General features: G+C 45.6%; 1 protein-coding gene across 1 annotated transcript in view; it reads left to right on the top strand.

Moving 5' to 3' along the window:
- The window catches only part of pgm2l1 (phosphoglucomutase 2-like 1), a 145,514-nt gene that overhangs the window by 94,076 nt on the left and 26,601 nt on the right, over positions 1 to 24,837 (top strand). The window contains exons 8-9 of the mRNA XM_085999793.1: positions 693 to 790; positions 10,341 to 10,521. Coding sequence (XP_085855919.1) covers positions 693 to 790; positions 10,341 to 10,521 — 279 coding nt within the window. The remainder of the gene's footprint in view (positions 1 to 692; positions 791 to 10,340; positions 10,522 to 24,837) is intronic.

Below are 24,837 nucleotides of genomic sequence, written 5' to 3' on the forward strand. Positions count from 1 at the left end.
CTGCAGTCTGTGAAGTGACGGTGCTCCCACAGCGCTGCTAGGGAGTTCAAGGATTTTGACCCAGCGACTATGAAAGAGTGGCAATATATTTCTAGTCAGGATGGTGTGTGACTTGGAGGGGAACTTGGAGGTGGTGGTGTTCCCATGCGCCTGCTGCCCTTGTCCTTCTAGGTGGAAGAGGTCGCGGGTTTGGGAGGTGCTGCCGAAGAAGCCTTGGTGAGTTGCTGCAGTGCATCTTGTAGATGGTACACACTGCAGCCACGGTGCGCCGGTGGTGGAGGGAGTGAATGTTTAAGGTGGTGGATGGGGTGTCAATCAAGCGGGCTGCTTTGTCCTGGATGGTGTCGAGCTTCTTGAGTGTTGTTGGAGCTGCACTCATCCAGGCAAGTGGAGAGTATTCCATCACACTCCTGACTTGTGCCTTGTAGATGGTGAAAAGGCTTTGGGGAGTCGGGAGGTGCAGGGACTCCTGACGCTAGGATTGCAGTTTGCAGATTTCTGGGGCCCATTTATTTAATCAACACCTGTGTCTATGGGATTGAGTGTAGGATTTTAAATTTGATATATCTCTTGCACTCTCTCATTGCCTGCAATATATTTGCATGCCAAAGATGATTGCTTAACTCTGTATTGAATCCTTACTGTAAATAGGACTCTAGCTGACATGACCTTTCCCTGCTCTCTTTTACTAGGTTCTTGCAATCAGGTTGGCTGAGAAAGAAGGTGCTCGGGTTGTGTTGGCCACAGACCCTGATGCAGATAGACTGGCTGTGGCAGAACATCAAGAGGAGTAAGTATCAGCAATTGCATTTTACAAAACAATTCTGATGCTTATGATTGTAAAGAAACTTTTTTAAAATTCTAAATAAAACAGCCACTGTTCACAGCAAGGTATGTTTAACACTGCATGGTGCATATCGTTTTCTTTAATACCCCCTTTGCTTCACATGGGAATTGGATAAATACTGGAAGAGGAAAAATTTATATGGCTATGGGGAAAGAACGGGGGAGTGGGACTAATTGGATAGCGCTTTCAAAGAGCCGGCACAGGCCCGATGGGCCGAATGGCCTCCTTCTGTGCTGTATTATTTTATGATGGTTGCCTCTGACGGCAAGCAATATTGTAAGCAACCCTGTAAATTAAAAGGACCTCTTGCTGCCTGAGTCTCCCCTGGGATGGAGCTTTGCTTTGCACCACCAACTGCTGGGTGTCATTGATAGAGCCAAGTTCACGGCACTATGGGTGGCTCAGCTGCACAAGGGGGGAGGAGTAAGAGTGGAAGGGCAATAGTGGTAGGAGACTCAATAGTGAAGGGTGCAGACAGGCGTTTCTGCGGCCGCAGACGTGACTCCAGGATGGTATGTTGCCTCCCTGGTGCCAGGGTCAAGGATGTCGCTGAACGGCTGCAAGGCATTCTGAAGGGGGAGAGCAAACAGTCTGAGGTAGTGGTTTACATTGGTACCAACGACATAGGTAGAAAGAGAGTTGAGGTCCTGCAACAAGAATTTAGGGAGCTAGGTAGCAGATTAAAAAGCAGGACCTCGAAGGTTGTAATCTCTGGATTACTCCTGGTGCCACGTGCTAGTGAGTATAGGAATAGGAGGATAGAGCAGATGAATGCGTGGCTAAAGAGTTGGTGCAGGACGGGGGGCTTTAGTTTCCTGGATCACTGGGTCTGCTTCTGGGGAAGGTGGGACCTGTACAAGTTGGACGGGTTGCACCTGAACCGGAACGGGACCAACATCCTTGCGGGGAGGTTTGCTAGTGCTTGGCAGGGGGATGGGATACGGAGTGGAGCTATAGTAGGGGGTGATGCACCGCCAAATATAGTGGAAAAAACAAGTCGGTCTGGAAGGCAGAGCAAATATGTAACGGCACAAGGGAGTATGTGATGCGCCATCAATTACTCAAAAGACTGAGGTTGAGCGAGTAACAATCAGGCTTTTATTAACTAAAGAATGAAGGTCTTGTCTCGAGTGGTCGACCCGTCCAGAATACTAAGGGACTGGGAGGTAGTCACTTATATACCTGGAATAGTGGGAGGAGTCAGCCGAGGCATGTCCAGACCTGTACCTAGTGGAATACACATACAGACACAGACAGGTATAACAGTGGTTTACCACAGTATGGTATGGCATTTATTTTAATGCAAGGAGTCTTACGAGTAAGACAGCTGAATTGAAGGTGTTGATGAACACATGGGAGTATGATATTGTTGCTATCACAGAGACATGGTTGAGGGAGCGGCAGGACTGGCAGCTCAATATTCCGGGGTATAGAATCTTCAGGCGAGACGGGGGAGTATAAAAGAGGAGGGGGTGTTGCAATATTAATCAAGGAGTCAATTCCTGCTGTAAGGAGGGATGATATCTTAGCAGGTTCCTCTAATGAGGCCATATGGGTAGAACTTAAAAACAAAAAGGGGGCAAACACTTTGCTGGGAGTGTACTATAGGCCCCCAAACAGTCAGGGGGAGATAGAGGAACAGATATGTTGGCAAATCTCAGAAGTGTAGAAATAATAGGGTAATAATAGTAGGGGATTTCAACTTCCCCAATATTAACTGGGATAGTCAGAGTGTGAAAGGCTTAGAGGGTGCAGAATTCTTAGTGCATCCAGGAGAGCTTTTTGAGCCAGCATGTAGAAAGTCCTACAAGAGAGGGGGCGGTACTGGACCTAATTCTAGGGAATGTAGCCGGGCAAGTGGTAGAAGTGTCAGTAGGAGAGCATTTTGGTGACAATGACCATAATTTGGTGAGATTTAAGGTAGTCATGGAAAAGGACAAAGGTGGACTGGAAATAAAGGTTCTAAATTGGGGGAAGGTCGATTTTAATATGATAAGGCAGGATCTGGCCAAAGTGGACTGGGATCAGCTGCTTGTAGGAAAATCCACATCAGAGCAGTGGGAGTCATTCAGAAAGGAAATAGAGAGAGTACAGCGCCAACATGTTCCCGTAAAGGTCAAGGGTGGGACCTACAAGTCCAGGGAACCCTGGACATCAAGGGATATACAAGAATGGATTAGGAAAAAAAGGGAGGCTTTTGGCAGCTACAAAGAACTAAAAACAGTGGAAGCCCTAGAGGAGTATATAGAAAGTGCAGGGGGGTACTTAAAGAAGAAATTAGGAGAGTGAAGAGGGGGCATGAAAAAACACTGGCGGGCAAAATAAAGGAAAATCCCAAGGTGTTTTATAAGTATCTTAAGGGCAAGAGGATAACCAGGGAAAGAGTAGGGCCCATTAGGGACCAAAGTGGCAATCTGTGTGTAGAGCCGGAAGATGTAGGTGAGGTTTTAAATGAATATTTTGCATCTGTGTTCATTATGGAGAAGGACGATATAGGCATAGAAATCAGGCAGGGGGATTGTGATATACTTGAACAAATTAGCATTGAGAGAGAGGAGGTACAAGCGGTTTTAGCGGGCTTAAAAGTGGATAAATCCCCAGGCCCAGACGAGATGTATCCCAGGCTGCTGTGTGAGGCAAGGGAGGAGATTGCAGGGGCTCTGACACAAATTTTCAGAACCTCTCTGGCCACAGGGGAGGTGCCAGAGGACTGGAGGACAGCTAACGTAGTACCATTATTCAAGAAGGGTAGTAGGGATAAACCAGGGAATTGCAGGCCAGTGAGCCTAACATCAATGGTAGGGAAATTATTGGAAAAAATTCTGAGGGACAGAATTAGTCGCCACTTGGAGAGGCAAGGATTAATCAAGGATAGTCAGCATGGCTTTGTCAGGGGGAGATCATGTCTAACCAATTTGAATTTTTCGAGGGGGTGACTAGGTGTGTGGATGAGGGTAGTGCAGTTGATGTTGTCTACATGGATTTCAGTAAGGCTTTTGACAAAGTCTCGCATGGGAGACTGGTCAAAAAGGTAAGAGCCCATGGGATCCAAGGCAATTTGGCACATTGGATCCAAAATTGGCTTAGTGGCAGGAGGCAGAGGGTGATGGTCGAAGGTTGTTTTTGTGACTGGAAGCCTGTGTCCGGTGGTATACCGTAGGGATCGGTGCTGGGTCCCTTGCTGTTTGTAGTGTATATTAATGATTTTAGATATGAATGTAGGAGGTATGATCTGTAAGTTCGCAGATGACATGAAAATTGGTGGAGTGGTAAATAGTGAGGAGGGAAGCCTCAGGCTACAGGACGATATAGACGGGTTAGTCAGATGGGCAGAACAGTGGCAATTGGAATTTAACCCTGAAAAGTGTGAGGTGATGCATTTTGGGTGGACTAAAAAGGCAAGGGAATACACAATGAATGGTAGGACCCTAGGAAGGCCAGAGGATCAGAGGGACCTTGGTGTGCATGTACATAGATCCCTGAAGGCAGCAGGACAGGTAGATAAGGTGGTTAAAAAGGCATATGGGATACTTGCCTTCATTAGCCGAGGCATAGAATACAAGAGCAGGGAGGTTATGATGGAGCTGTACAAAACGCTAGTTAGGCCACAGCTGGAATACTGTGTGCAGTTCTGGTCGCCACACTATAGGAAGGATGTGATTGCATTGGAGAGGGTGCAGAGGAGATTCACCAGGATGTTACCTGGGCTGGAGCGCTTCAGCTATGAAGAAAGACTGGACAGGCTGGGGTTCTTTTCCTTGGAGCAGAGAAGGCTGAGGGGGGACCTGATTGAGGTGTACAAAATTATGAGGGGCATAGATAGGGTAGATAGGAACTTTTCCCCTTTAGTAGAGGGGTCAATAACCAGGGGGCATAGTTTCAAGGTAAGGGGTGGGAGGTTTAGAGGGGATTTGAGGAAAAACTTTTTCACCCAGAGGGTGGTTGGAATCTGGAACTCACTGCCTGAAAGGGTGGTAGAGGCAGGAACCCTCACAACATTCAAGAAGCATTTAGATGAGCACTTGAAACGCCATAGCATACAAGGCTACGGACCAAATGCTGGAAAATGGGATTAGATTAGACAGGGCTTGATGGCTGGCGCGGACACGATGGGCCGAAGGGCCTCTTTCTGTGCTGTATAACTCTTATGATAGTTTGCATATCCCATTTCTGGTCTGGTCTGCCTGTGGGTGGGCTGATTTCTCATAGCACCAGCATAGTTCCTCATTGCTAACCTGTCCCTGATGAGCTTGCAACATTGGAGCAATTGCACATAAGTGAATCCTCTACATGTGCTATAACAAAAACAGAAAATGCTGGAAATACTCAGCAGGTCAGGCAGCATCTGTGGAGAGAGAAACAGAGTTAAAGTTTCAGGTCGATGACCTTTCGTCAGAACTAGAAAAAGTTAGAGATATAACAGGTTTTAAGCAAGTACAGAGGCAGGGAAAAGGGGGGAGGGAAGGAAGGAAAGAACAAAAGGGAAGGTCTGTGATAGGGTGGGCGGCAGGAGAGATTAAATGACAAAGGGATGATGGTGCGAGGCAAAAGAGGGTGGTAATGGGACAAGTAAAGGAACAAAAGATGGGTCTAGAAGAGGTGTAAGTGGGAATATCAGAATCCTCAGCAAAAGCTGCCATTTGAAAAAATGGGGGGCAGAGGTTAATGATGTGAAATTGCTGAGTCCAGAAGGCTGTAAAGTGCCTAATTGAAAGATGAGGTGCTGTTCCTCAAGCTTACGTTGAGCTTCGTTGGAACAGCATAGGAGGCCAAGGTCAGAGTGGGAGCGGTCCGGAGAATTAAAATGACAAGTGTCAGGAAGTTCGGGGTCACGCTTGCAGACTGAACGGAGGTGTTCCGCAAAGCGGTCACCCAGTCTGCGTTTGGCCTCCCGAATGTAGAGATCACATCGTGAGCAGCGAATACAGTATTCTAAATTGAAAGAAGTACAAGTAAATCGCTGTTTCACCTGGAAGGAGTGTTTGGGGCCCTGGACAGTGGGAAGGGAGGAGGTAAAAGGGCAGGTGTTGCATCTAACATCTAACATTATAAGATTGCATTCCATTGCTTGACATTGCTTGAAACTCTGTAACTGAAGTGGTCACGCGCACTCCTTGCTTGCCTCCAGCAATACCTACATGTGCTATATGTTACACCCCTACATGTGCTATTGTCCACTGTTACCAAATAAATGGGAAACTAGACAGCAAGAGGACAGGGTTACATTACAGAGCCACCCACTTCCAATGGATGCAGTATAATCCGTGTGATATTAATGAGATATAAATCTTAGCCTGCAATGTAAACGCCATTGCCTTTTAGAGCAGTGGGTGGAACATGTGGGTGTCACGCGAGTTAGTGTCTGCCAGCAGCCTGCAGACCAGACCCTGTCATGCCCAGGCACTTCACTGCTTCAAAGATAAAATTGCAAAGCAAACTTTACATTGATACATGGTTTTAAAAGTTCAAAGACATTTGGGTGGTATTGGGGCTAGTTTCATGCCAAAGGTCATTGTATGGTGAGAGGATTTTTCCATTATAAGATTGCATTCCATCACTTGACATTGCATCAGAATCTGAAACTGAATTGGTCATGTCTGCTTCTTGCTTTCCTCCAGCATGTTCCAAAAGTATTTTTTTAATATTAAAATTACATTAGTGAATTGCCTGCGGCATTGTCTACATTCGGGCTGAATTTGTTTTTTTGTAAATAAGAGAATTGGTCGAGAGAATCCCTTGTGACATGGCAAAATTGAATGGGAAATGTTGGCACAGAAATTTACAATGATAAATATTAACTCAAAAACCATGGCAACAGGAATATTTGTAATAGATTTTTTTCCAGGTTCCAATTTCATAGAATCATAGAATGGTTACAGCACGGAAGAAGGCCATTCGGTCCGTCGAGCCCGTGCCGACTCTCGGCTAGTCCCACTCCACCGCCCTTTCCCCATAGCCCTGCAGTTTTTTTCCTTCAGATACTTATCCAACTCCCTTTTGTAAGAAAAAATTGAGTCTGCCTCCACCACCCTTTCAGGCAGTGCATTCCAGATCTTAACCACTCGCTGTATAAAACGTTTTTTCTTACGTTACCTTTGCTTCTTTTGCCAATCACCTTAATTTTGTGTCCTCTGGTTCTCGACCCTTCCACCAATGGGAACAGTTTCTCTCTAGCTACTCTGTCCGGACCCCTCATGACTTTGAACACCTCTATCAAATCTCCTCTCAACCTTCTCTGCTTCGAGGAGAACAACTCCAGCTTCTCCAGTCTATCAACGTAACTGAAGTCTCTCATTCCTGGAATCATTCTCATAAATCTCCTCTGCACCCTCTCTAAGGCCTTCACATCCTTCCTAAAGTGTGGTGCCCAGAGTTGGACACAGTACTCCAGTTGGGGGCGAACCAGTGTTTTATACAGGTTCATCATAATTTCCACACTTTTGTACTCTATGGGCTAGATTTTGATACTAGAGGCGTGTAGGAGGCGGGACGACAACTTTTGGGGTTGTAGTCCTGCCTCCATCGAGTTGCCAACCCATGCGATTTTCACTTGATTGACCTTGTTGAGCCCGTCCAGCACTAATCCCCTTCCCGCCTCCTCAGGGAGGCGGGTCCCAGCACAGGACGGGTATCCGCCTCCTTTGAAACTGGCATGGAGGCGGGATGGGTTCGTGCCCCCCGATTTCGAGTTTTTTAACCCCCCACACGCCTCCAATCCCGCCTCGACGGCCCAATGAAAATTGAGCCCTATACCTCTATTTCTGAAGCCCAGGATCTTGTAAATCTTTTTAACTGCTTTCTCAACCTGCCCTGCCACCTTCAACGATTTATGCACATATACCCCCAGGTCTCTCTGTTCGTGCACCTCCTTTAGGATTGTACCTTTTAGTTTATATGTCCTCTCCTCATTCGTACTATCAAAATGCATCACTTCACACTTTTCTGCGTTAAATTTCATCTGCCACGTGTCTGCCCATTTCACCAGCCTGTCTGTCTTCCTGAAGTCTATCACTCCTCCTCACTGTTCACTATACTTCCAAGTTTTGTCATCTGCAAATTTTGAAATTGTGCCCTGTACACCTACGTCCAAGTCATTAATATATATCAAGAAAAGCAGTGGTCCTAGAACCGACCCCTGGGGAACACCACTGTATACCTTCCTCCAGTCCGAAAAACAACAGTTCACCACTACTCTCTCTTTCCTGTCACTTAGCCAATTCCGTATCCAGGCTGCCACTGTCCCTTTTGTTCCATGGGCTTCAATTTTGCTGGCAAGCCTATTATGTGGCACTTTGTCGGAACACCTTTTGGAAATCCATGTACACCACGTCAACCGCATTACCCTCATCAACCCTCTCTGTTACCTCATCAAAAAACTCGATCAAGTTGATTAAACACGATTTGCCTTTAACAAATCCGTGCTGGCTTTCCTTAATTAATCCACCCCTAACCAAGTGATTGTTGATTTTGTCCCTGATTACTGTTTCTAAAAGCTTCCCCACTACCGAGGTTAAACTGACTGGCCTGTAGTTGCTGGGTTTATCTTTACACCCTTTTTTGAACAATGGTGTAACATTTGCAATTCTCCAGTCCTCTGGCAGCACCTCCGTATCTAAGGAGGATTGGACTATTATGGCCAGTACCTCCGCAATTTCCGCCCTCAATCCCCTCAGCATCCTAGGATGCATCCCATCCACTCCTGGTGGTTTATCTACTTTAAGTACAGCCAGCCTTTCAAATACCTCCTCTTTATCAATTTTTATCCTATCAAGTATCTCCACTACCTCCTCCTTTGCCAAGTCTATGGCAGCATCCTCTTCCTTGGTGAAGACAGATGCAAAGTACTCCTTTTTTGTCCCTAATCGGCCCCATCCCTCCTCTTACTACCCTTTTACTATTTATATGCCTAGCAGATGACTTTTGGATTACCTTTTATGTTGGCTGCCATTCTATTCTCATATCCTCTATTTGCCCCTCTTTTCTTTTTCCACTTCTCCTCTGACCTTTCTATATATAGCCTGATTCTCCGATGTATTTGCAACCTGACATCTGTCATACGCGCTCTTTTTCTGCTTCATCATATTCTCTATCTGTTTCGTCATCCAGGGAGCTCTGACTTTAGTTGCTCTACCTTTCTCCCTCGTGGGAATGTACCTCGACTGTACCTGAACTGTTTCCTCTTTAAAGGCAGCCCATTGTTCCACTAGTTTTGCCTGCCAATCTTTGATTCCAGTTTATCCAGGCCAGATCTTTCTTTTTTTTGATTTGGTAGATTTGTTTAAAATCTGCAGGAAATGACTTCACAGCCTGCTGTGACACCGAGCTGTGTGGAGCAGGAAAGTCTCGGGTTTTATCCCTGCTCCGTGTCAAATGGCGGCGGAGATAAGAGACTGCAATTGGTTAAGGGAAAGGGAAGGGTGGGAATCAGTGGGAGCTCTTGCTTCTGAACTCTGCCCTGGAGAGTGAGTGCGTGTGTGGGTGTTGGGTAAGGACAGGATCAGGCTCAACAGTGATGCCCCCACAGTTGAATATTCTGCTGACGTTCGCTGTCGAAACTCGTACACGAAGAATAGCTGATTGGGTGAGACACCAGAGGACAGCCAGATTTTATGGAGCTGTATGCGTCACCACCTTTGAGTGGAGGAGTGAAATTGGAAAAGTAACTGTAGGAAAAGCACTAGCAAGCTTTGTGGTAAGCTGGGGGGTCTCTGGGCTCGGGACATTTATAAAAAAAAAATAAAAAAAAACATGCCAGGGTTCCCACTCCATGTCAACTGAAGACTGGTTTAGCTGTGCTGCTGCCTATGTTAAAATAGCCATTACACTCTCGAAGAATGGCCACTTGAGTAGGGTACTGGAACATAAGAGCATAAGAATTAGGAGCAGGAGTAGGCCATACGGCCCCTTGAGCCTGTAATAAGATCATGGCTGATCTTTGACCTCAACTCCACTTTCTCACCCGATACCCATATCCCTTGATTCCCTTAGAGATCAAAAATCTATCGATCTCAGCCTCTAATATACTCAACGACTCAGCATCCACCGCCCTTTGGGGTAGAGAGTTCAAAAGAGTCACAACCCTCTGAGTGAAGAAATTCCTCCTCATTGCCTCAGTCTTAAAAGGCCAGAGACTATGCCCCTAGTTCTAGACTCTCCAGCCGGGGGAACCCTTTCCTTGAGGGCTGGAGCCCCCATAAAACCTTACCCCAGCAAGAGTCAGGCCTTCAGAGTGGAGGGAAGTGGGGGATAATTTTCAAGCACAGATGTGGCACAGCTCCATTGAATGATGGTAAGTGGGTTTCTATTTCTCAATGTCACATCCCTCTAACCAGCTGCGCTGACTCATCATGAAGACATGCCGAACGCAGACACTTGTGTTCCATTCCTCAGCACCAGCACCCCTCACCTCGAAGAGCGCAATGATTCATACAGAAAAGTTAGCAAAAGATACCTGGCCACCCTAACACGACCTGCTTCTTCTGTCTTGTTGCAGTGGCAGCTGGAAGGTGTTCTCTGGCAACGAGCTAGGAGCTCTCCTGGGGTGGTGGATGTTTAAGTGTTGGAAGGACGAACATCCAGATCCGACTGACGTGAAGAATGTGTACATGCTGGCAACCACAGTCTCCTCCAAAATCCTCCAAGCGCTCGCAATTAACGAAGGCTTTCACTTTGAGGTGAGGTACAGGCTTACAGCAATTCAACAACAACTTGTATTTATATAGCGCCTTTAACGTAGTAAAACGTCCCAAGGTGCTTCATAGGTTATCGAACAAACTTTGACATCGAGCCGCATAAGGAGAAATTAGGACCGATGAAAAGAGGTCGGTTTTAAGGAGCATCATAAAGGAGGAGAGAGAGGCGGAGAGGTTTAGGGAGTGAATTCCAGAGCTTAGGGCCCAGGCAGCTGAAGGCACGGCCGCCGACGGTGGAGCGATGAAAAATCAGGGATGCTCAAGGGGCCAGAATTAGAGGAGCGCAGATATCTCGGAGGGTTGTAGGGCTGGAGGAGGTTAGAGATAGGGAAGGGCGAGGCCATGGAGGGATTTGAAAATAAGGGTGGGAATTTTAAAATCGAGGCATTGCTTAATTCAGAAGCTTTGCTGATATTTTCATTAAGGAGGCTTCTTTTCAGACTTTGGTTTCTCGTTCGGATTTTCAAAAGATAATCCCAGATTGGGTTTGAGACAGGCTCCTGTTTACTGAGGTGACTGAAGACCTTGATTGGGCCGCTACAGTTAGCCCTGGGGAGGGGGATACGGAATTAGGCAGTCCCCCCACTGTTATCCCCCATGGTGGGCAATGGGTACAACTGTGAAGCTGTTAATCCTCTGCCAACACTCACAGTCTGATCTCACACATGAAGGTTGGGTGGTTAGCGGAGGTACTGTCCCCCAGTAAGTGTCAATCACTTTAGAGCAGTGTTGTTCAATACATTAACCACTAGCCACATGTGGCTAATTGGGGATCCAGATGTGGCTAATTCTATTTTTGATTACATAGAAACATAGAAGATAGGAGCAGGAGTAGGCTATTCGGCCCCTCGAGCCTGCTCCGCCATTCAATGAGATCATGGCTGATCATCCAAATTCAGTACCTGGTCCCTGCTTTCTCCCCATACCCCTTGATCCCTTTAGCCTTAAGAAATATATCCAACTCCTTCTTGAATATATTTAATGAATTGGCCTCTACTGCCTTCTGTGGTAGAGAATTCCACAGGTTCACCACTCTCTGGGTGAAGAAATTCCTCCTCATTTCTGTCCTAAAATGTGGTGTATGTGCCTTTAAGAGCCCCAGGTGTGCGTAATGCCGGTAATTGCCACTTGGGCTATATAAGCCTGTGTATTGTGTATATCCTTTAGAACCCCCCCCAGACTTGCTTAGTAAATACCTATGAACCAACTCCTGTCTTCAGTGTCTTTATCTACACACGGACACTACAGTGGCGACGAAGTGGAAACGGACTTGCCTGCAATTCGGCAGCACCTCAAGGACATCGATTCCTCCAGCGTCCAGAAGACTCAAGGAAGTAATAGAAACTGTGGTTTCACCAGCTGGCCAAGCTGGTGGCAGGTACTGCGCTAATCCTTCCTGGGCGTCAGGCTGGGGCTCCAGTGGCGGGCTCTACAGCTGAGACAGGCAGCGAAATCGGAGGCAAGCAACAACGGACTGGGAGGATGCACTCGGGAGACGGCCGGCGCGGCAAGCAGGTCAGCGTTTAGACCTCCGTCGGGAACGAATCTCCAACAGTGAATAAACGGAAACCACAGTAAAACAGCGTTGTTATCGGTAGCAGCGGCGGGAAAGCGTGGGAAGCGCCATTTTTTTTTGAAATTCCTAAGTCTGGCAATATTGATGCTTTTGATAACGAAACAGAGCCTAACTTTGGCAATATTGATGTTTTTGATAACAAGATAGAGGATTGGACCACATATGTAGAAAGAGTGGAGGTGTTTTGCACCGCAAATGGAATAGAAGATGAAAAAAAAGCTTCAGTGCTTCTGGATCTAATGGGCGCAGAAACATACAAGCTGTTACGCAACTTAATCACTCCAGCCGAACCGATGGACAAGAATTTTGAGGAGATTGTCGATACCCTACACTGCCAATTCGAGGCAGGACTGGCAGATTCTCTGCAAGACAAATTCATCTGCGATCCCCTAAGTGTAGAAACACAAAAAAAGGTATCTTCTGGAAAAGATTTAACACTGGACAAGGCTTTCAGTGCAATAGGAGCGGCAAAGATACAGCAAAGGCCACAGGACTTCGGCACCCATGAAATGACACGGGGTTTCAAGAGATGTTATCGCTGCGGCAGATCCAACCATGACCAGAGGGATTGCTGGTTCAAAGAAAAAGCATGCAGGCGATGCGGAAAGATGGGACACATTCCACGTGTATGCCGATCTGAAAATAAAAAATCCACTAACGGGAAAAGAATCAATAAGGAAAAGCACAGAAAGGTACAAATGATGATGGACAGTAGCTCCAAAGACCAGAAGAGCGATAGCGACTCCGGGAACAAGAGACTAAGCTCTCTCAAATTACATAATGTAATGGCCAATGAAGATTACCAGACCATTTGGGTTACCCTCATAATAGCAGGGTCCCCAGTTAAAATGGAGCTAGATACAGGATCAGCTCTAACCGTAATAAATCGACGAGATTACGAGAGGCTATTTTCGCATATACCTCTAAAAGACACATCCATTGTCTTAAAAACATATACGGGGCAGAAAGTATACCCCAAAGGAAAAATAAAGGTGCCTGTGGTATACAACGGCAAAGAAATACAAAAGTTGTATTTATACATTCTACAAGATGGTGGTCCACCGTTGTTGGGACGTGAATGGATAAGGAAGATACGTTTAGACTGGCACTCCATTCAGGCACTGACGGTGACCAGTAAGGAAAAAAACAATGATGACATCATACCTGAACGATTAAAAGACATCTTGGCCAACGCCAAAGAAGTGTTTCAAGAGAAACTAGGAACCTTGAAAGGCATCACCGCCTCAATAAAAGTAGAAGATGCAGCAATTCCAAAATTTTTTAAGGCAAGACCGGTACCATACGCAATACGTCCGGCAGTCGAGGCAGAGCTGGAGAATTTGGAAAAGGCAGGAGTATTATCCAAAATAGATTGGAGCGAATGGGCAACACCCATCGTTCCAGTCATGAAAAAACATTGAAAAATAACTCTGAGGAACAGAGAAAAATTCGCATCTGTGGGGACTTTAAGGTGACTGTAAACCCGGTCCTTCACACGGTACAGTATCCTCTTCCGAGGATAGAAGATATTTTCGCCTCACTATCCGGAGGAAAATGTTTCACAAAAATTGACTTGGCACAGGCATATCTACAAATGGAGGTTGAGGAGACCTCTAAAAAGCATCTCACAATAAACACACACAAAGGCCTGTACCAGTACAATCGACTGGTTTTTGGAGTAGCATCAGCTCCAGCTATCTGGCAAAGAGCTATGGAGCAAGTCCTGCAAGGGATTCCGGGGACTCAGTGCTACCTAGACGACATCCTTATAACAGGAGAAAACGACAACGAGCACCTTGCCAATTTGGAGCAGGTGCTCACTAGGCTGAAAGAACGGGGCCTACGAGCAAATCGCCCCAAGTGCGAATTTTTCCAAAATCAGATATCATATTGTGGCCACATAATTAATAAGGAAGGGTTGCATAAGTCACCTGAGAAAATTGAAGCAGTTATAAAAGCCCCAGCACCTGAAAATGTTTCACAATTGAGGTCATTCCTGGGATTAATAAATTACTATCATAAATTTTTGCCGAACTTATCAACTATTCTACACCCTCTTAATGATCTTCTACACACAGGAGTGATTTGGAAATGGAACGAAGACTGTAAACGTGCCTTCCATAAATGTAAAGACTTAATCACATCCGAGAAAGTTTTGGCTCATTACAACCCATCACTACCAATCAGACTGGCGTGCGATGCATCCCCTTACGGCATAGGAGCGGTATTGTCCCATAGATTCCCTGATGGCTCGGAACGGCCGATAGCTTTTGCGTCACGCTCATTGAACTCAGCTGAGCGTAACTATGCCCAGATAGACAGGGAAGCACTCAGCCTGGTATGGGGAGTGAAGAAATTCAACCATTACCTACACGGACAAAAATTTACCTTACTGACTGACCATCAACCCCTCATCTCCATATTCAACCCTAAGAAAGGTGTCCCCATTATGACGGCACAAAGACTACAGAGGTGGTCCCTTTTTCTAGGGGCACACCAATACAACATTGAATACAAAGGGTCAAAACAGCATGGGAATGCTGACGGTTTATCGCGCCTGCCGTTGCCAACGATAGAAGAGGCACCTACAGTAGACCCAGTAGAGATATTCCACTCTACCATAGTGGAATGTCTACCGGTGACAAATTCTGCCATTGAAAGGGAAACAAGAAATGACCCTACTCTCTCACGGGTCTACGATTTAACAATGAAGGGATGGCCAGCACATGGCGAACCACTGTTGCCAGCATTCTCGCAAAGAAGAGAACAGCTGTCAGTGTGCCGAGAAACCTTGATGTGTGGATCCAGAGTGGTGATTCCACCCAAACTCCAGGATAAAGTGCTAAAGGAGCTTCACGAGGGGCATCTGGGTGGAGTGAAAATGAAGAACCTAGCTAGGGCGTTTGTATGGTGGCCAGGTATCGATGGAGACATCGAAGACATGACCAAGAGCTGCCTAGGATGCCAGAAGGTCCAAAATGCTCCGCCACAGGCCCCTCTACATCCATGGGAGTGGCCCTCATCTCCCTGGCAAAGGGTGCACATCGACTTTGCTGGTCCATTTATGGACTCAATGTTCTTAATCGCAGTTGATGCACACTCCAAGTGGCCGGAGGTAATAAAGATGTCCTCCACCACCACGGAAAAAACCATCACAGTATTAAGGACCATATTTGCCAGGAATGGGCTGCCGGAGCAGATATGTTCTGATAATGGACCGCAATTTGTGTCTGAAGAATTCAGAAAGTTCTTAAAGAACAATGGGGTAAAGCACTACACGTCCGCCCCATACCATCCCGCCACCAATGGATTGGCTGAAAGGTTTGTCCAGACCTTCAAGAAGGCCATCAAGGCCATGGGTAATGAAGACATAAAACTTCAGCACAAGGTGGATAACTTCTTATTTGCATATAGGAATGCAACACATATGGTTACAAACCAAACTCCCGCCATGATGTTCTACAATAGAAACCTAAGATGCCGGCTGGATTTGGTCAAGCCCAACATCCGAAGGGACGTGGAGAACCGGCAGTTTCAGGGCATGAATGAAAGGCCAACTAGGGCCTTCCAGATAGGCCAACCGGTTTTGGCCCGGGACTACCGTACCGAGAAATGGCAGCCTGGAACTATCTGCACACGACTAGGACCACTGATGTATACCGTGGACATCAGAGAAAGCATAATAAGGCGCCATGCTGACCAAATCATCAAGTCATCCAAAAAGGGACAACCTACACCACCACGCTATACATCTAACGATGAAGTAGAGATACCCATATCTACCTCCGATCCGGTGATACTGGAACCCGATGAACCCGACACTGGCCTTCAAGCCGAATCAGCCTTGCCAGAAGAACCTACTACACCACCAGAAACTACTACACCCCCGAGGCGTTATCCGGACCGAGTCAGGAAGCCTCCTGAGAGACTAACTTATAATTAATTAATACAGCAATGTATATTATTTTGCATATAACATGTAAATTAATAATTACTTAAAATATGATGTACTAGTTAGCTAGAAGGGGAGGAATTGTGGTGTATGTGCCTTTAAGAGCCCCAGGTGTGCGTAATGCCGGTAATTGCCACTTGGGCTATATAAGCCTGTGTATTGTGTATATCCTTTAGAAAGCCCCCCCCCCCCCAGACTTGCTTAGTAAATACCTATGAACCAACTCCTGTCTTCAGTGTCTTTATCTACACACGGACACTACATAAAAGGCAGGCAGGTAGTGCAGGAATCCCCTGCGGCCATCCCCCTCTCCAACAGATATACCACTTTAAATGCTGTTGGGGGGGGGGGGGCTGACTCATCAGGGGAAGGCAGCAGCAGCCAACTTCCTGGCACCATGGGTGGCTCTGCTGCACAGGCTGGGAGGAAAAAGAGTGGAAGAGCTATAGTGATAGGGGACTCAATTGTAAGGGGAATAGATAGGCGTTTTTGCGGCCGCAATCGAGACTCCAGGATGGTGTGTTGCCTCCCTGGTGCAAGGGTCAAGGATGTCTCGGAGCGGCTGCAGAACATTTTGGAGGGGGAGGGCGAACAGCCAGTTGTCGTGGTGCACACAGGCACCAACGATATAGGTAAAAAAACGGGATGAGATCCTAAAAGCAGAATATAGGGAGTTAGGAGGTAAATTAAAAAATAGGACCTCAAAAAGGTAATAATCTCAGGATTGCTACCAGTGCCACGTGCTAGTCAGAGTAGAAATAGGAGGATATTTCAAATGAATACGTGGCTAGAGGAATGGTGCAAGGGGGAGGGATTCAAATTCCTTGGACATTGGAACTGGTTCTGGGAGAGGTGGGACCAGTACAAACAGGACGGTTTGCACCTGGGCAGGGCCGGGACCGATGTCCTAGGGGGAGTGTTTGCTAGTGCTGTTGGGGAGGGTTTAAACTAAAGTGGCAGGGGGTTGGGAACCTGAGCAGGGAGACAGAGGAAAGGGAAACAAGGAAAAAAGCAAAAGACAGGAAGGAGAAAAACAAAATTAGAAGGCAAAGAACTCAACGGTTTAAATCAAACATGGTCACAATAAATAATAATTCATGTAGGTCCGAGAGCGTTAAAAAAACAAGCCTGAAGGCTTTGTGTCTTAATACAAGGAGCATTCGGAACAAGGTGGATGAATTAGCTGCGCAAATAGAGGTAAACGAATATGATTTGATTGGGATTACAGAAACATGGCTCCAGGATGGCCAAGGCTGGGAACTCAACATCCAGTGGTATTCAATATTTAGGAAGGATAGGCAAAAAAGAAAGGGAGGTGGGGTAGCATTGCTGGTTAAAGAGGGGATTAACACAATTGAAAGGAAGGATATTAAATCTGATGATGCGGAATCTGTATGGGTAGAACTGAGAAATATCAAGGGGCAGAAAACGTTAGTGGGAGTGGTATATAGACCTCCAAACAGTAATACGGAGGTTGGGGATGGCATTTAATGGGAAATTAGAGACGCGTGCAATAAGGGCACAGCAGTCATCATGGGTGACTTTAATTTACATATAGATTGGGCTAACCAAATTAGTAAAAATACTGTGGAGGAGGAATTCCTAGAATGTTTACGGGATAGTTTTCTGGAACAATATGTCGAGGAACCAACCAGAGATCAGGCCATCTTAGACTGGGTATTATGTAATGAGAGAGGATTAATTAGCAATCTTGTTGTACGAGGCCCCTTGGGTCAGAGCGATCATAATATGATGGAATTCTTCATAAGGATGGAGAATGAAGTAGTTGACTCGGAGACTAGGGTCCTGAATTTAAATAAAGGAAACTACGATGGTATGAGGTGCGAATTGGGTAGGATTGATTGGGGAATGTCACTCAAAGGGTTGACTGTGGATAGGCAATGGCAAGCATTCAAAGACCTCATGGTGAACTACAGAAGTTGTTCATCCCAGTTTGGGATAAGAATAAAACAAAAAGGGTGACTCAACCGTGGCTAACAAGGGAAATTAGGGATAGCATAAGATCTAAGGAGAGGGCATACAAATTGGCCAGAAAAAGCAGTAACCCTGAGGATTGGGAGCAGTTTAGGATTCAACAAAGGAGGACAAAGGGATTAATTAAGAAGGGGAAAATAGAATATGAAAGTAAGCTTGCAGGGAACATAAAAACTGACTAAGAGCTTTTATAGATATGTGAAGAGAAAAAGATTAGTGAAACCAAGTGTAGGTCCCTTGCAGTCAGAAGCAGGGGAAGTTATAATGGGGAACAAAGAAATGGCAGACCAATTAAATGCATATTTTGGTTCTGTCTTCAGAAAGGAGGACACAAATAATCTCCCAGAGATGTTGGAGAGCATAGGGTCTGATGAGCGGGAGGAACTGAAAGAAATCCGTATTTGTAGGGAAATGGTGTTGGGGAAATTGATGGGATTGAAGGCCGATAAATCCCCAGGGCCTGATAATCTACATCCTAGGGTACTTAAGGAAGTGGCCCTAGAAATAGTAGATGCATTGCTGATCATCTTCCAAAATTCGCTGGAATCTGGAACTGTACGCATGGATTGGAGGGTAGCTAATGTTACCCCACTATTCAAAAAGGGTGGTAGAGAGAAAGCGGGGAATTACAGACCGGTAAGCCTGACATCGGTAGTGGGGAAAATGCTAGAGTCCATTATAAAGGATGTAATAGCTGAGCACTTGGAAAACCGTGACAGGATTGGACAAAGTCAACATGGATTTACAAAAGGTAACTCGTGCTTCACTAATCTACTGGAATTTTTTGAGGATGTAACTGGGAAAATAGATAAGGGAGAACCAGTAGATGTGGTGTATTTGGACTTTCAAAAGGCTTTCGATAAGGTCCCACAAGAGATTAGCGTGTAAAGTTAAGGCATGGGATTGGGGGCAAGGTATTGACTTGGATAGAGAACTGGTTGGCGGACAGAAAGCAGAGAGTAGGAATTAACGGGTCTTTTTCCGAGTGGCAGGCAGGGACTAGTGGGGTACCGCAGGGAACGGTCCTTGGACCCCAGCTATTCACAATATATATTAATGATCTAGATAAGGGAACTAGATGTAATATCTCCAAGTTTGCAGACGACACAAAGCTGGGTGGGCGTGTGTGCTGCGAGAAGGATACCAAGAAACTCCAGGATGATTTGGACAGGTTGGGTGATTGGGCAGAAGCGTGGCAGATGCAATATAACGTGGATAAATGCGAGGTTATCCACTTTGGTGTCAAAAACAGAAAGGCAGACTATTATCTGAATGGCAATAGATTGGGAGAAGGGGAAGTGCAACGAGACCTGGGTGTCCTTGTGCACCAGTCGCTGAAGGTAAGCATGCAGGTGCAGCAGGCGGTGAAGAAGGCAAATGGTATGTTGGCCTTCATAGCAAAAGGGTTTGAGTACAGGAGCAAGGATGTCCTGCTGCAGTTGTACAGGGCCTTGGTGAGACCACACCTTGAGTACTGTGTGCAGTTTTGGTCACCTTATCTGAGGAAGGATGTTCTTGCCATGGAGGGAGTTCAGCGAAGATTCACAAGGCTGATCCCTGGGATGGCAGGAATGACGTATGAGGAGAGATTGGGTCGATTGGGCTTATACTTGCTGGAGTTTAGAAGAATGAGAGGGGATCTCATCGAAACTTAGAAAATCCTGACAGGTCTGGACAAACTAGATGCAGGTAGAATGTTTCCGATGGTCGGAGAGTCCAGAACCAGGGGTCATAGTCTAAGGATAAGGGGTAAGCCATTTAGGACAGAGATGAGGAAGAATTTCTTCACCCAGAGAGCGGTGAACCTGTGGAATTCTCTACCACAGAAGGCCGTTGAGGCCAAGTCTTTAAATATATTCAATAAGGAGTTAGATATATTTCTTAGAGCTAAAGGTATCAAGGGATATGGGGAGAAGGCAGGTACGGGGTACTGAGTTTGGATGATCAGCCATGATCTCATCGAATGGCGTAGCAGGCTCGAGGGGCCGAATGGCCTACTCCTGCTCCTATCTTCTATGTTTCTATGTTACCCCTTATCCTTAGACTGTGACCCCTGGTTCTGGATTCCCCGTCCATCAGGAACATCCTTCCTGCATCTAGTCTGTCCAGTCCTGCCAGAATTTTATAAGTTTCAATGAGATCCCCTCTCATTCTTCTAAACTCCAGCGAGTACAAGCCCAATCGACCCAATCTCTCCTCATACGTCATTCCTGCCATCCCAGGTATCAAACTGGTGAATCTTCGCTGCACACTCTCCATAGCAAGAACATCCTTCCTCAGATAAGGTGACCAAAACTGCACACAACACTCAAGGTGTGGTCTCACCAAGGCCCTGTACAACTGCAGCAAGACATCCTTGTTCCTGTACTCAAATCCTCTCGCTACGAAGGCCAACATACCATTTGCCTTCTTAACCGCCTGCTGCACCTGCATGCTTACCTTCAGTGACTGGTGCACAAGGACACCCAGGTCTCGTTGCAGTTCTCCTTCTCCCAATCTATTGCCATTCAGATAATAATCTGCCTTCCTGTTTTTGCCACCAAAGTGGATAACCCCGCATTTATCCACGTTATATTGCACCTGCCATACTTCTGCCCAATCACCCAACCTGTCCAAATCATCCTGGAGTTTCTCGGCATCCTCCTCACAGCACACACGCCCACCCAGCTATGTGTCGTCTGCAAACTTGGAGATATTACATATTACAGATTAGTAAATAGAAAATGAGTGATGGGTGCAGTCGTTGGACGTGTGATCTCAATATCCATTCACACAGCGTGCGCATGTGAACTTTAACCATTCTGTGCACTTGTTGTTAAAACGAAAAGCAGAGTGTGCGTGTGTTTTTTGTTCGCTGTGAGTGTTTTACCTGAATGGTGGTAGAAGTTTAAGTAAATATACTCGTGTGAAGTACATTTACCTGTATTGTGTGTGAGGCGTTTTCTACTAAAATTAGTGCATGTGGCTAAAACATTGTCACCGTAACCACAACCTGTGGCTAGTCAGCGATTTCAATTGGACAGTCCAAATCAACAGTGCTTTAGGGGAGGAAACACACACTGCCCACCTTGTGTAGTACTTTCGTGCAGGCTTATTGCTGAAGCTGTCCTGGTGTGTAAGGTGCAGTGACTGTGATCTTAGTCTCTGTGTTGCTGTGCAGCATTATTTGCAGTTGTGGTCTAGTGGCTCCTATCAGCTGCCTGCGTTACTGCATTGAGTTGTGCCAGCAATAAGTATCATCTCATGCCGGGTGCCGAGAGTTTTGCTCAAACAGGCAACTCATGACCTACAAGCACGTCCTTGTAATGTGCTCCCAGCCCATTGAAGTGCCAACAGGGACAGAGCCATTTCTTCTGCTGCTGCTTCCAAGGATCCATGAGGTTTCATGGCATCAATGAATAGATGCAAGAATTTGGGCCTGGAGGGAGTTGGGTAGGACCAATATTCCCTGTAAGCTCCAGGGGTCCCGCGCAGCTAGTGAGCCGGCTTTTTAAATTGAAATAAACGCGCATGCGCAGAATTTTGAATGGGCCGCACAACCTGTTAAAGGGGCCACGCAGCCCAAAAGAAAATTACAGGGAACATTGGGTAGGACCGTCGTGGAGTCCCATGCGGTTACTGGCCTTGGAGAAGAGGGAAATAATGGCTTAATAGCTGAGTTGCCTGGTTCATAGTGCAACCTCTCAAAGTGACAGCTTTGTGGCATCAAGGAGCCCTAGTGAAACTGAAGTCAGTGGGAATCGAGGGGGGAAACGCTCCACTGGCTGGAGTCAATTCAATTCAATTCAATCGCTTTATTGGCATGATAAGGTACATCTTATGTTGCCAAAGCGTCAAAATACATTTATGGTTGAACACATAAACGCAGTTCTATTCATACAGTGTATAAACAGGTATATCCCTGAGTGTATAAATATACATTCGCATTATTTATATATACTCTTTTCTTAGTTTACTGGTTGTCCCTCTGTTCATGGCAAGCTGTAACATAGTGTGCCGCCAGTGCTACACAGCTTCTCTCCTCCCCCAGTAGGCATGGGAGTTTTTGGTTGTCATTCAGATTTCTGAATTCAGGGCATATTTGTGAGAATTTTTGGTAGAAATTCTCCCTGATGCCCTGATATTTTCCACAGGCTGTGAGGAAGTGCATCTCTGTCTCCACTACTCCCTGACTGCAGTGAGAGCATATCCTGTCCTCTCTTGACAGCCTGGTCTGCCTTTTTCGATCGCTAGGCTATGTTCGCTAAGTCTGTACCTTGTCAAGGTTTTTCTCAGTTTGTTATCCTTTACCATGGTCAGGTACTCAGCCATGTTGTATTGTCTGTTTAGGGTCAAGTAGCAATTGAGTTTGCTTTGGGTTTTTGTTGTTTCTGCCCAATATGACAGGTATTTTTCCTTTTGTTTAGTGACAATTGTGTTGGGTCGAATTCTCTCTGCTACGATGTCACTGTCCTGGGGCTGGTTATTGTTAGTAGTGTTAGTGGTTGCTTCACTGAGTCCCAGGACTAGTTGACTGAGGGAGTTATTCTTTATGGTCCTCTCTTGGCATTTCAAGGCTTCGTAATGATAGCAGTGGGGGTTGCTCATTTTTAGGTGTTTCCAAAATTTGGTGGCTCTTTTTTGGATAGTAATTATTTGTGGAAATTGGCCTAGTTCTGCCCTGCATGCATTGTTTACGGTTTTCCTTTGAGTCCGGAGGATACTTTACAGAATTCTGCATGTAGGATCTCAATTGGGTGTTTGTCCCATTTTGCAAAGTCTTGTTGTGTTAGCGGTCCCCACACTTCACTGCCATAGAGTGCAATTGGTTCAATTACTGATTTGAAAATTTTGAGCCAAATGCTAATTGGGATTTCTATTTGGATTGATCTTTTAATGGCGTAGAAAGCCCTTCTTGCTTTCTCTTTCAGTTCATTCACAGCCAGTTTGAAATTTCCCGTAGAGCTGATTTTTATGCCCAAGTATGTGTAGTTAGTGGTTTGTTCGATTTTAGTTGTTCCTAGTGTGAGATTTATTTTGGGTCCCTGATGTCTGGATCTTTGTTGGAACACGAGGACTTTGGTTTTTTGGAGGTTTATTGTCAGGGCCCAGGTCTGACAGACTGATTCCAGCAGATCCAGGTTCTGCTGTAGACCCTCCTTAGTTGGTGACAGCAGAACCAGGTCGTCTGCATAGAGGAGGAATTTAACCTTGGATTCATATAGGGTGAGGCCGGGTGCTGTAGATTGTTCAAGCAGTTTTGCTAATTCATTTATGTAAATATTAAAGAGTGTCGGTGAGATTGGCGAGCCCTGCGTCACCCCCCGCCCCTGTGGGAAGTATTTTGTTTGTTTGTCTCCAATTTTAACTGCACATTTGTTGTTTGTATACATTGATTTAATTACATCATATGTTTTTCCCCCTACCCCGCTTTTGATAAGTTTCAGGAATAGACCGTCGTGCCAGATGGAATCGAAAGCCTTCTGGAAATCTATAAAGCATGCGTAGATTTTGCTTTTGTTTTGATGGACGTGTTTGTCAATTAGGGTCTGTAGGGTGAAGATATGATCTGATGTTCTATAGTTTGGCAGGAATCCAATTTGGCTTTTACTCAAGACATTGTGCTCCTCAAGGAAGTTTATAAGTCTTTTGTTTATGATACTACAGAAAACCTTTCCCATGTTACTGTTTACACAGATGCCTCGATAGTTATTTGGGTCTCCTTTATCCCCACTTTTGTATATGGGCGTTATGAGTCCTTTGTTCCAGATATCAGGGAAGTAACCGACACTCAGAACCAAGTTGAAGAGATCCAGTATAGCCAATCTCATTTTATCGTCCGTGTGTTTAATCATCTCGCTTAGGATGCCGTCTGCCCCGCAAGCCTTTCCTGGTCGCAGGTCCTTGAGTTTTTCAATTAGCTCTTTTTCAGATATTATGGTGTCTATCGGGTTTTGGTTATCTTTTATGGCAGATTCTAGCTTTGCCAGTTTTTCGCATATTTGGTATTGCTCTGGGCTTAGTGTGTTTTTCTGGTATAATTTTTCAAAATGGTTTTCCCATGTGTCACCGTTTTGAATGGCCAATTCATCGTGTTGTTTTTTGTGTAATGTATTCCAGTTGTCCCAGAAACAATTGGAATCAATGGATTCCTCAATGGAGATGAGTGTATTCTTAATATACTGCTCTTTCTTGGTTCTGAGTGTGTTTTTGTATTGTGTTAGTGCCTGACAATAAGCAAGGCGTAATTCCTCGTTTTCTGGTTGTCTGTGTTTTTGGTTTGATATTTTTCTGAGTTTTTTCCTCATGTTCTGGCAATCGGAGTCAAACCATTTTTCGTAGTTTTTTGTTTTGGGTTTGTTCTTTCGAACTTTCAAGTTTGACATTGATGCCAGATTATCAAAAATATTATTTCGGTTATTCACTGCCCGGTTTACGCCTTCTTTATTGTGTGTGTATGTATTTTCCAGAAAGGTGTCCAAGAGAGCTTGAGTTGTTTGGTTGCTAATTGATTTCTGGTGTATTTCCGTGCTGTTTTTGGCCCATCTGTAGGATTTTTTAATGTTGTACAGTTTACTGGGTTGTGTTTCTGTGTTGGTTGTTTCTGTCCTTTCAAGATGTGCAGTAATTTGACTGTGGTCTGACAATGTTGTTTGCGGTTTGACGGTGAATGTTCTGAAAGAGGATGGGTCTCGATCTGTAATCATATAGTCTACGGTGCTGAAGCCAAGAGGTGAGCAATAGGTGGGTCTTCCTAGGAAGTCTCCCAATAACCTACCATTGACAATGTACAGAC

The sequence above is a fragment of the Somniosus microcephalus genome, chromosome 10 (genome assembly GCF_052327205.1).
Source record: "Somniosus microcephalus isolate GS21.2 chromosome 10, FLI_Smic_1.0, whole genome shotgun sequence".
Classification (NCBI taxonomy): domain Eukaryota; kingdom Metazoa; phylum Chordata; class Chondrichthyes; order Squaliformes; family Somniosidae; genus Somniosus; species Somniosus microcephalus.